Genomic DNA, 11,424 nt, shown 5'->3' with positions numbered 1-11,424 from the left:
TTTTTCATGTTATTATTTTTTCTCTGTGATTTTGACATGTGGATTTCTTTTGTAGTTTCTTATTCTTGTGTGAGACTCAAGCTTTCAAGTTTAGGTCTCTTTCTTTTGGTAAACTTTATGTGCCTTTGCCTTTGTGATTTACTTTTGGGGCATTAAAAGCTGGCTTGTGTAAGCTTCTGGTTTTGTCTTTTGATTTTATATTGAGTAGGCTGATTGCTTTTGTCTTCAGGAGTTCCCGCAAAGGCCCAAGTCAGATGTGGATCAGATGCTCTCAGCCTTTCTCCTAAGTTATGGATGTCTCCAGGAACGATTTTGGCCTCAGGAATTTGGGGGTTGGCCTGGCCTGGGAGCTGGGCCCAGGAAAGATGCTGGTCTAGGGCAGCTGGTGGCCATTCCACCCAGAGATGCAAAGGAAGAAGAGGACCCCCAAGGGCTCCTGGGGATTGCAGTGAGGAACTGGGTTGGTCTGGATGCATAGGGTCAGGAGGCTGATAGGTCAGCCCCGGTCCAGGAAAGAGGCTGGCGGGTTGTGAAGCCCAGGGAAGCAGAGGGAGGTGAGAGCAGGACTAGGCCAAGAGGGCTCCTGGGGATCTCAAGAAGGAACTGGTTTGGTCTGTATGCAAGGGATCAGGAAACAGTGGTGGCCCTGGGGTGAGAGGTCAGCCCAGGCATCCAGAAAAGATGGTGGGTCATGCAGCCCAGGGAAGCAGAGTGAGGTGAGGTCAGGGCCAGGCCCAGAGGGCTCATGGGGACCAGGAGAAGGAACTGGGTTGGTCTGGGCACAAAGGACCAGGAAGCAGTGGTGGTTCCTCTGGTGTCTGGGGTGCCAAGACAAGGAATGTGACAGGACCTGGGCTAGGAGGAGAGATGGGCGGGGGAGATGGGAGGGTGAATGAGGCTGGGAGAGTTAAGGCCTGGAGGGCTACATCGACTTACCTGGGAGAGAGGCTGGCAGGTCTCTGGCAGGCCCAGAGAAGCAGCTACTCTTTCTTTTGATTAATTTGTCTAAAGCTTTATCAATCTCATTCCTCGTTTCAAGGAGCCACTATTTGTTTCACTGGTTTCTTGTATTTTTTATTTCTACTTCATTAATTTCAGCTCTGGTTCTGATTCTCTCTTCCTGCCTTCTTTCACTGGTATTGTTTGTCCTTCTTTTCCTCAGGTCTTCAGGTTGTTCATTGTTATTAACTTTAGATCTCTCAAATTTGCTGATGTAAATACTTAATGCTACAAATTTTCCTCTTGGGACTACTTTTGTAAACAGGATACAAGTAAGAAAGAAAGAAGTCAAAATATCCTTACTTGCAGATGATATAATTTTATACACAAAAGACTCCATCAGAAAACTCCTACAGCTGAAAATACATTCAGCAAACTAGTAGGATACAAAGTTAACACTCAAAAATCAGTAGCCTCTTTTTTCTGAGAAAGAAATCAAAGATATAATCCTATTCACAATAGCTTCAAAAAAATTATTGGAATAAGTGATGGGAGTGGTGGCACATGCCTTTAATTCCAGTGCTCAGGATGCAGATGTAGGCAGATCTCTGTGAGTTTAATGCCAGCCTGGTCAACATAGCGAGTTCCAGGTCAGCCACTCAAAAATCAGTAGCCTCTTTTTTCTGAGAAAGAAATCAAAGATATAATCCTATTCACAATAGCTTCAAAAAAATTATTGGAATAAGTGATGGGAGTGGTGGCACATGCCTTTAATTCCAGTGCTCAGGATGCAGATGTAGGCAGATCTCTGTGAGTTTAATGCCAGCCTGGTCAACATAGCGAGTTCCAGGTCAGCTGGAGCTACAGGGAAACTCTGTCTCAAAAAAAAAAAAAGACCAAAAATAATTTCTGGGAATAAATTTGCCCAATAAAGTGAAAGCCTTCTATAATAAAAATTTAAGACATTGGAAAGAGAATAGAAGACACCAGAAATTGGAAAGACCTCCCATGCTCATGGATGCATAGGATCAAATGAAAATGACTGTTCTTCCAAAATCAATCTTCAGATTCAATGTGTCTCTTCAAAATTCCAAGTCAGTTCTTCACAGAAATTGAAATTTTCAATATTAAATTTCATATTGAAAATATAAAAGACCCAGGATAACCAAAACAATCTTGAACACACACAAAAATATTAAAAATTACTGAAGGTGGCACCATCTCAGATTTTAAGTTATATCACAGATCTATACTAATGAAAACTGCATGTTACTGGTGTAAAAATAGGTATATTAATCAATGGAATAGAAATGAGGAGTCACATATGGTCCATACTGCTATAGCTACCTGATTATGGACAAACAGGCTAAAAATATAGATTGGAGAAAAGACAGCATTTCCAGCAAATGGTGTAGAAAAATGACATTAAATCCTTATCTTAACCCTGCACAAAACTCAATTCAAGTGGGTCAAGGACCTCAACATGAGATCTGGTTACCTGAATCTGACAGAGGCAAAAGTAGGAAATATGATAGAGCTTATAAGCCAAAAAACTGACTTTCTGAACAGGAATCCAACAGCACAGTCATTAATACCAACAGCTGATAAATGAGACCTCATGAAGCTAAAAAGCTGTACAGCAAAGGATAACATCATGCAAGTGAAGCAGCAATGTGCAAAATGGAAAAAAATCTTTATCAACTGCATGTCTGACGTGGGATTCATATCTAGAATATGCAAAGAACTCAAACCACTAAAAGTCAAGAAAAGAAACAACTCAGCTTAAAAATGGGAGGTGGAACTAAGCAGAGAGTTCTCAAAAGGTGAAATACAAATGGCTAAGAAATATTATCTAAATATTCAACATCTTTAGCCATCAGGAAAATGAAAATTAAAACTACTTCAAGATTCGTCTTACCCCCATCAGAGTGTCTGAGATTAAAAAAAAAAAATGACAGGACTGGAGAGACGGTCCAGTGTTAAGCACATTTGTTACTCTTGCAGAAGTCCTGGATTCAGTTTCCAGCACCCATAAGCAATTCTCAACTGTAACTCCAGTTCCTGTGGATTTAACACCATTGACTGGCCTCCATACCTTTATGTGTATGACTGTGCCTGTTTATGACAAACAGGCACAGTCATACACATAAATAAAAATAAATTTAAAAAAATTAAATGATGACAAATGATGGCAAGGATGTGGGGAAAGTAAAATACTTATCAATGTCGGTAGGCGTACAAAGTGGTACAACCACTATGGAAGCCAGTGTGGAAGTTCTTCAAAAGCTATAAAAGATCTACTATATGATCCAGGTATACCACTCTTGGGCATATACCGAAGACTTAACATCCTTCTACAGAGATCATCCATATTCATTGCTGCTTTATTCACAATAGCCAGGAAATGGAAACAGATGAGATGCCCATCAATGGATTAATGGAGAAGGAAAATATGGTAAGTTTACACAATAAAATATGATTCCACTGCAAGGTAAATGAAGTTATGAAATTTACAGGGGAATGGAGCTGGAGATGATCGTTCTGAGCGAGGTAACCCAGACCTACAAAGACAAACACCACAGGCTCTTTCTCATTTGTGGATGTCAGCTTTCAATATTTAGTTATGTGTGTTTCATTTGGCGTACTCGCAGAGGTCAGGAAACTAATAAAGGTTTGGATGATGAGGCTTTCAAGGGAGGGAAGATAGAGCACAATGGCATAAAAGGGTTAAGGGGAATAATGGAATAAGAAGGGTTAGATTGGATGGCGAACGGTAGGGTATGACAGAGGAGGGAATATGAGGACGGACAGCCAACACTAAAGATCTTTTGGAAAAGTCATATGGAAACCTATTACCATAGACTCTTCCTAAAATATATTCATTCACATATATAAGAATTTAAATGGAGTTGCCCTATAATGGATAGCAATGCCCCTACCAGACACCATAAATGGGCAAATAAAAAGCCCAGTGCCAGGAACGTGTTGCTTCTTTTGGAGTTGTTAACCAGTGAGTTATCATAGACCATCCTAAACATTGCAGGCTATTGCCAATGTCTTTGGTTACCCTCTGGAATTTGACAATGTGATCTTATCGCTGATGACATCACATATTTGAGTCATAGAACATGGAGAAATTAAACTTGTGCTTACTTGAAAGCTTTGTCCCTACCAACTAGCTTTAATAGTTCTGGAAGGTGCCATGCACACTGCCAGGGGGGAAAGTAATCATCCATCTTACCCAGCTGTGTCGGAAAGAAGGGGTTCATCAGAGAATAATAAAAGAATAATCAGAGAACAATAGGTGAATGTACTCAAACTATATTATATGTGTGTGTATTGTGAAAGGATAATTTTTTAGGCTAAAAATGTTAGGGATAATAGTTTTAAAAGTGAGATTTCTAATGAAATTTGAATTTGCATGAAAGATTTATTGAAAACACATGGTATGTCAGGAATTTTCAGTGGAGAAATTATAGGAAAATAGCCAGGGAGAAGTTTCAATATTGTAGGAGAATATAAAATGGGCTTTGCTTTTTGTTGTCTTTAAATTTTTTTAGTTTTTTTGTGCATTTTATATAATAAATCTTAATCAAATTTAGACCCCCTCCCACATCCTTGCCCCCCGAACTCCCCACACCATATTTCATGCATTCTGTCGTATATGTTAAGTTCTATCTGGTCAAACATTTGCACCAAGATGTTCCTCAGTGCAAGTTCCTTCACTGGTGTCTAGTCAGCCTATCTAAACATAAATAAAATAAATAAATAAGTAGGTTTTGGACAGATCAACATCAAATCAAACAAATGTGTTTTTAAAGTTTTATTATATTTATTATGTGTGTATATATGTACACACATGTGCCTGCATCCTACGATGCACATCTAGAGGTCAGAGGGCAATTCTCCTTCTGCTATGTGGATCCTGGGAATTGAAATCAGGTCCTCAGGCTTGGTGACATATGCCTTCCCCACTGAGCCATCTCAGTGGCCTAAATGTGATAGCTTATAATAGTGACCTAAATAAAGCAGTCACTGCCTGAGTCCTGTAAGCGGCTGAATATTCGTTAAACAAGGAAAATCACACATACACAGGGTCTAATGTCAGCCTGTCAGTTTCACTGACTCTCAGGTGACTTAATGTGCTCATCATGATTAAATGCGTGAATGCTTTATTTTCCTGTGAAGATTCTAGAAAGTAGATGGTGTTATTCTAGGATGGTTTTTTAAAAAAAAACAGGTTTATGCATAGCTCCCACACAAAACATAGAAATGTGTAATATACGTCATACTGGTAAACTGTCATGTGCTGTTTGTGCTCACTGAGAAGCTGGCCTTAGAAGCAACATTTCCCTTCTTCATTTCAGACCCAAATATGTTTGTCTCAAGGTATCCTCTGAGACCTCTTGTTTGAAGATGAGCTGCCTCCCTAACTCTGAGACAGGGAGGAGAGAACAGAAAAACAGCTCAAGAGTAAAACGATTATGCCTTGAAAAGAACTAGGAGAAGGTAAATCATTTCCAGTGCAGGTTCCTACTGTTTATCCCATGATATAGAAGTGCCTGCAGTGGGGAAGAGAAGCAGGGAGCTCAACATGGGGCTCTCAGCCAAGGAGGGAAAGCTCAATCCGGAACTCCAGTTGACCGCCTCAATTTCCCCAGCTGATTTCTACAGGATGTTGTAAACCCCCATTTGGTGGTGCTACGTTTCTGCTGTTATTCGTTCTTCCACTTGGAACCTGCTCTTGTGGGGATGCTCTACTCACATGCTCAGGACTCTCTCTTTCAGGAGCTCTAGCTGACTGCCCCAACAGGGCTTTCCCAGTGGATTTCCACTGGCTGTTTTGAGCATTCAGATTTGATGGTTTTTTTCCAGCTGCCTGTCTTACTGTCACTTGCTATTCCTTTACCTAAACTCACTCAATCAAAACTAAAAGCATGGCTGTCGTAGATCATTCTCCTGACCATGTAGAACACCATGCTGTCTTATTTTATGTGAAATAAGAAGACACTGAATATGAGAACATAAAAGAAAAACATCCTTTCTGGAACTGCTTGTTCAACCAGGTAGGGACGTACAAATGAATTAAAAATAAATTAAGTATGAATATATGTGGATAAAATGCAAGGCTTGGGGTTTAATGAGGAAGAATATGTATGCATGATTATTGAAGAGTTTCAGTGAGGTGGAAATAACACTCATGTGTGAATTAATAAATGCTCACTCTGTTCTTTATAAGAACAGGCTGATTAGGTAAGGCAAGACTGCAACTCCTACAAAAAAAATTTGTCATAGAGAAATAGATAACAGATTGAACCACAGCCGAGCATGGTGTCAAAAGAAAGGTGAAATATGACACACACAGACACACACAGACACACACAGACACACAGACACACACACACACACAGACACACAGACACACACACACACACACACACACACACACACACACATACACACACACACACAAGAATGGCTTATGAGACCCTCAAACTCAAATATGCAGTTCAAATGTTGAGTGAATTTTGTTAGAGGGCAGCATAGGAGAATAAAATATATCACCAGTTTCTGCCTTTGGCATTCATGTTTTTGCTGATACCATTTACCCTGAAGGAAGAAAGGAAACAAAACTCTTTTTTATAGAGGGAGATACTGAGTTTGTAGATCAGTTTTAAGGAAATAATTTTGAGGAGTTTGTCAGCCATTGATGTGTGTAACTTTTCACCAGGTTATTGGGTACAGACCTCACAGTTTAGAATTATACAAACCCATGTTTTCATTATGTCTATTAACATATATTATAACCTTTGCAACTCTTTCATTTGTTAACCAAATTAACTAGCATTACTCTCCCAAAATTATTTTAATTAAATATTTAACTATAAACAAAGCACAAGAAGACCCCAAAAGTTTGATTTTTCTTTTATTTTGAGCATGCAATGAAAGAAAATAGGAACAAAAAAGTGAACAACTCTGTTTAATCCAACAAGGGCAGAGAAAAGGGGATTAGATACAGCTATTTGTCTTTTTGGCCTATTTTCTTTCAACAAGTAAAGGAAACAGATGGAACATTGAATGGAAGATAATCTGAAGAAGTATAAGCAAAAGATTAATAATCATATCAGGAAGAATTGATAAGTACTTGACAAAGGAAGGTAGACCACTTTGTCCTTAACTCAGAAGCTAGAAAACAAAACCAGGTGTGATGTTGCGTGCTTTTAATCCCAGTACTCTGGAAGCAGAGACAAGTGAATTTCTGTGAGTTCCTGGGTACCTTGGTCCACATAGTGAGTTTTGGGTAAGCCAGGGCTACATTGTAGGAAACTAGGATGCCAGGCCCTAGGGTGAGGTGAGCCTAAAACTTATAGGTTCAGGCTGAAGGGCACTAAAAATAGTGGCTCTGATAATCCCTGTCCTGCAGAACACTGTTAGGCTGGCAGGAGGAAATGGCCTGGTCATAAAAGTGCAGGATCCCTGCGCTGTGGGAAAGCGTCTTGATCAACGACCCTTAGCTCATCTCCTTGTCCTGAACAAATACCTCAGCTATCCCTGGCTAAGAGATTAGGCCAGGTTAAAGGTTTACTCCTGAGCTAAAAGCTAAGAGTTCACCATGCTTTTAGCTCTAAGAAGGAAAACATTGTGGCCAATAAATTACTGGATGGGCATTGATAACCTTGGGTAAAAGTTTAAGAATCCTTCTGGCGCCAACTAACAGACTAAATGTCCTGTTTCTTTGTACCCTAAATCTTTGTATGTTACTGCCATATCCCATGTGACTGCTAGTTCCTTGGGATGTATAAAAACCATCTGAATTATAAAATAAATTGGCCTGTTGGGAAGACACAGGTCTCAGAGTTTATGACTCTATAGCTGATCAGATCCTCTGCCCCGAAGCCAGTAGGTCCCCTGCTAAGCAAAGCAAACCTGAGTCCCTGGACTACATAGTGAGACCCTGTCTCAAAATAAATAAACAAACAAAGTTAGAGTAAAATGCATGTTAGGAAACATTGGTTGGTCCTTCAAGTATCTATCAATGAGTGATGCAAACCTCAGTTGTGGCACTCCTTTCTCTCTAGCACTGAAATTCATCAACTTTATCCATCTACATGTAGGAAAAGTAAAACAAGGGAGTTCTTGATTTTCCAGAGGTTTGTAGATTTCTTTCTCCCTTTCCCTCACCTAAACTTTGTACATAGATGGAATGATTATATTTCAAATAAACATGAGATCAAAATTCACCAGATCAATGTTGCCAAACTTTAGCTTTCATCGTTCACTTATTGTATCTTTCTCAAAGGGAAGAGAAGAAGAAATTTCTCTTGAATCTGCTTGGTCTTCATTCCATAAACAACTGGATTTAGAGCAGGAGGGATGGCCACATACAAGTTGGCAAACAGGATGAGAACATGTCGAGTGACACTGTGCCCAAAACGATGAGCAAGGATAGAAAAGAAAGCAGGTGTGTAGAACATGAGGATGACACAGACGTGGGAACCACAGGTGCTCAGGGCCTTCTGGCGAGCACCTTGGGAGGAGAGTAGAAAAACAGCACGGAGGATGAAGACGTAGGACACGGCGATCAGGATGACATCAGAGATGACAGTCATGAGAGGAACAGAAAACCCATACCAAATGTTGATAGAGATATCAGCAGAGGAGAGCCGTGCAACACCTATGTGCTCACAGTATGTGTGAGGGATGATGCGGGAACAGAAAACCCATACCAAATGTTGATAGAGATATCAGCAGAGGAGAGCCTATGTGCTCACAGTATGTGTGAGGGATGATGCATGTCCTACAAAATGGTAACCGTTTCAGCAGGAAAACATCTGGCAGGATGACTGAAAAGCTCCTCACAACAATGCTCACCATTATCTTGATGATCACCTGGGGAGTCAGGATGGTGCTGTACTTCAAGGGCAAGCAGATGGCCACATAGCGATCAAATGCCATAGCCAACAGGATAGCTGAGTCCACTACAAAGCTAAAGTGGAGGAAAAACATCTGAGTAAGACAACCAGAGAAGGTTATTTCCTGGGAGCTAAGCCAGAGGTTACTGAGCAGTTTGGGCACTGTGGCAGTAGACAGGATGAGGTCTGTGCTGGCCAGCATGCACAGGAACAAAAACATGGGCTCGTGGAGGCTCTGCTCTGCTGCAATCAGGTACAGCAGGACGCAATTGCCCACAATGGCCACAACATAGATGACACAAAAGGGAATCCCGATCCAGATGTGCAACTTTTCTAGGCCAGGTACTCCAACAAGGATGAAGGAAGGTGGGTTGTAACAGCTCAGGTTGTACATGGTCTCTTCGGTCTGTCCGGGATCCACTGGTTCTTGAGCCCTGAGCCCTACGGACAGACCACCTTTCAGAATGATTTATGAAAGGCAGCAATCCTACTCGTGCTGAAAATGTTGGAACTGCAACTGCATTGTACATTCAGGCATGGAAGCACCTCCTGACCTAGATGAATGTCTACTAATAATATTAAAGGCCGTCCTTGTAAGTTAGAAAATGAATGTGATTAAACATCAATATATTTATGTGTAGACTCTAAAATGAGCTAATGTTCAAAAGGAAAAAATGGACAAGTGTGAGGAGAAAAGGAAAAGGGTGAGGACGGAGAGGGAAAGAGAACAATGTTAAGAAGACCACACTGGGGACTGGAGCGATAGCTCTCCAGAGGACCTACATTCAGTTCCCAGCACCCACACTGTGCAACTCACAACCACATATCAATCCACTTCCAGGGGGTCTAACTTCCAGAAGTGCCTGCACTCATGTGCACAAACCCCTACACACATGCATATTGCAAATAACATAAAGCTTAAGTTTACTTTTAAAATACTATACTTCTGGGGAAAAGAGAACAACTGACTTTTATAGGGTAAATATTGTATTTCAGACAATGCATTTGATAAAATAAATTGATGAGTTTGAGTAATTAAAGAGACAATAAGAATGAAAGAGGAATAAATGAAAGAACAGGTTCTAGTGGTGGGATGGGGTAGACGCTTGTACTTCACAGGGAGTGAGATGTGACTTTAGCTTATAGGCTTTAGGGACAGCAAGTATAAGAGCGTGCATCTATCAGAAACTGCATGAAGAGCTGTGAACAGTATTAAGCAGATTATAGAAGAAATCCATGAGCCCAAAGATGCTTAAGACTGCGTCGTAAACCTTAAAGCAGCTCTGTTCTTCATCATTAGGAGGGGCGACACCTCTACCTACTAATATGAAGAAAACACCCATATTCAAAAACGGTCACAGCAATTTGTCTGTCAAGGTGGCTTAGCTGCTTTTTACCTCCTGAAAATGAAATAAAGAATCATAGAGACATTGTGTGAAATGTTTTTGTTTCTGGTCTGTAAATGTTTGAACCTTACTTGTGTGAATCTCTAGCTTTGCACTAAATAAAACCACATTTAGGGATGGTAATGGCATTGAAAAATGTCCTTTGAATTTTAAGTTATTTTCAGTGATCTATTTTATATAGTACCTTTAGGATGGAAAGGAAAAATAACCAGGTACATTGATCCCAGGAAGGCCAACATTACTGAGGACCTACAGATTATGAGCCAGCCTTAGGTAAGTGTTAGAGAGATTTAGCTCTCACCTTAAACCTAATTTACACTAATAAAATTAAAAATTCATTCAAAATTAAGGGACTTAACAAGCAGTTCACAGCATTCTGCTTTAGTACCTTGGGTGGGTATTTGTAATCTGTGCATAAGGAAAGAGAATGAATAGAGCCACATGGGGTCTGTGACAGTCTTCCAGGTCCCCAGTGAGAACTTTACAGGACTGAGCTACTATTTTCTAGTTTGGCCATTGGTATTTTCTTTTATCAGTCCAAGTGAAATGTTGCATTCACCTTGTAGAAACGTAGCAAGCTTCCATTGCCAAAGGCAGCCCTGTGTGAATACTCACATCACCTGGCCTGATGCAGAATGAACTGCCAAGTGCGCAGAACTTTTATGGGTAACACGTAGCAGCAGAAGCTCCATGAGCTTCCTCTAAAATGATGGTTATGTGGTTTCCTTTGACCTAATAGGCAAGTAGACTGAGAAAACCACAACATGTCAAAAATATATCTGTAATTTAGGCTGATTGAGGTTCAACCCATGGGGGCAGAGGCTCACTGATGCCTCCACCCCGGCCCCAAAGAAAAGTCACAAGGAATACACCTAAGGAGAAAAAATAACCATGAATCATTGAAACTACCAAGGATAGTGAAAAGAAGACCTCAGAACCAGGGGGTTGTGCTCTGCTCAGAAATTATTCTGAGCATAGTTCATTTTCCAGAAGACCTCATCTGAAATTCTGGCTGTTTTTCTGATTATATTAGCTGTTTTGCACTAGAAATCAGTAGCCTCCTACTACAGTCTATTACCTTTTCGTAGAAACATTGGTCTTGGCCCAGAGAGATGGCTCAGCAAGTAATGACACTTGCCATCAAGCCTGATGACCTGAGATACCCA

At 40.5% G+C, this 11,424-nt stretch overlaps 1 protein-coding gene across 1 annotated transcript; it reads right to left on the bottom strand.

Annotated features, from left to right (window-relative positions):
• Positions 1 to 8,219: 8,219 nt before the first annotated feature.
• Positions 8,220 to 9,246, bottom strand: LOC103737572 (olfactory receptor 52H1-like). Its single transcript, XM_008837402.1, has 2 exons — positions 8,700 to 9,246; positions 8,220 to 8,614 (listed from the first exon to the last, which is right to left on the bottom strand). The coding sequence occupies exons 1-2, from the start codon at positions 9,244 to 9,246 to the stop codon at positions 8,220 to 8,222; spliced, it is 942 nt and encodes a 313-aa protein (XP_008835624.1).
• Between the last annotated feature and the right edge of the window lie 2,178 nt (positions 9,247 to 11,424).

This window comes from Nannospalax galili, unplaced genomic scaffold (assembly GCF_000622305.1).
Source record: "Nannospalax galili isolate Female #2095 unplaced genomic scaffold, S.galili_v1.0 scaffold398, whole genome shotgun sequence".
Taxonomy (NCBI): domain Eukaryota; kingdom Metazoa; phylum Chordata; class Mammalia; order Rodentia; family Spalacidae; genus Nannospalax; species Nannospalax galili.
The sequence above is the reverse complement of the archived record's forward strand: the minus strand, read 5'-3'. Positions and strand labels throughout refer to the sequence as shown.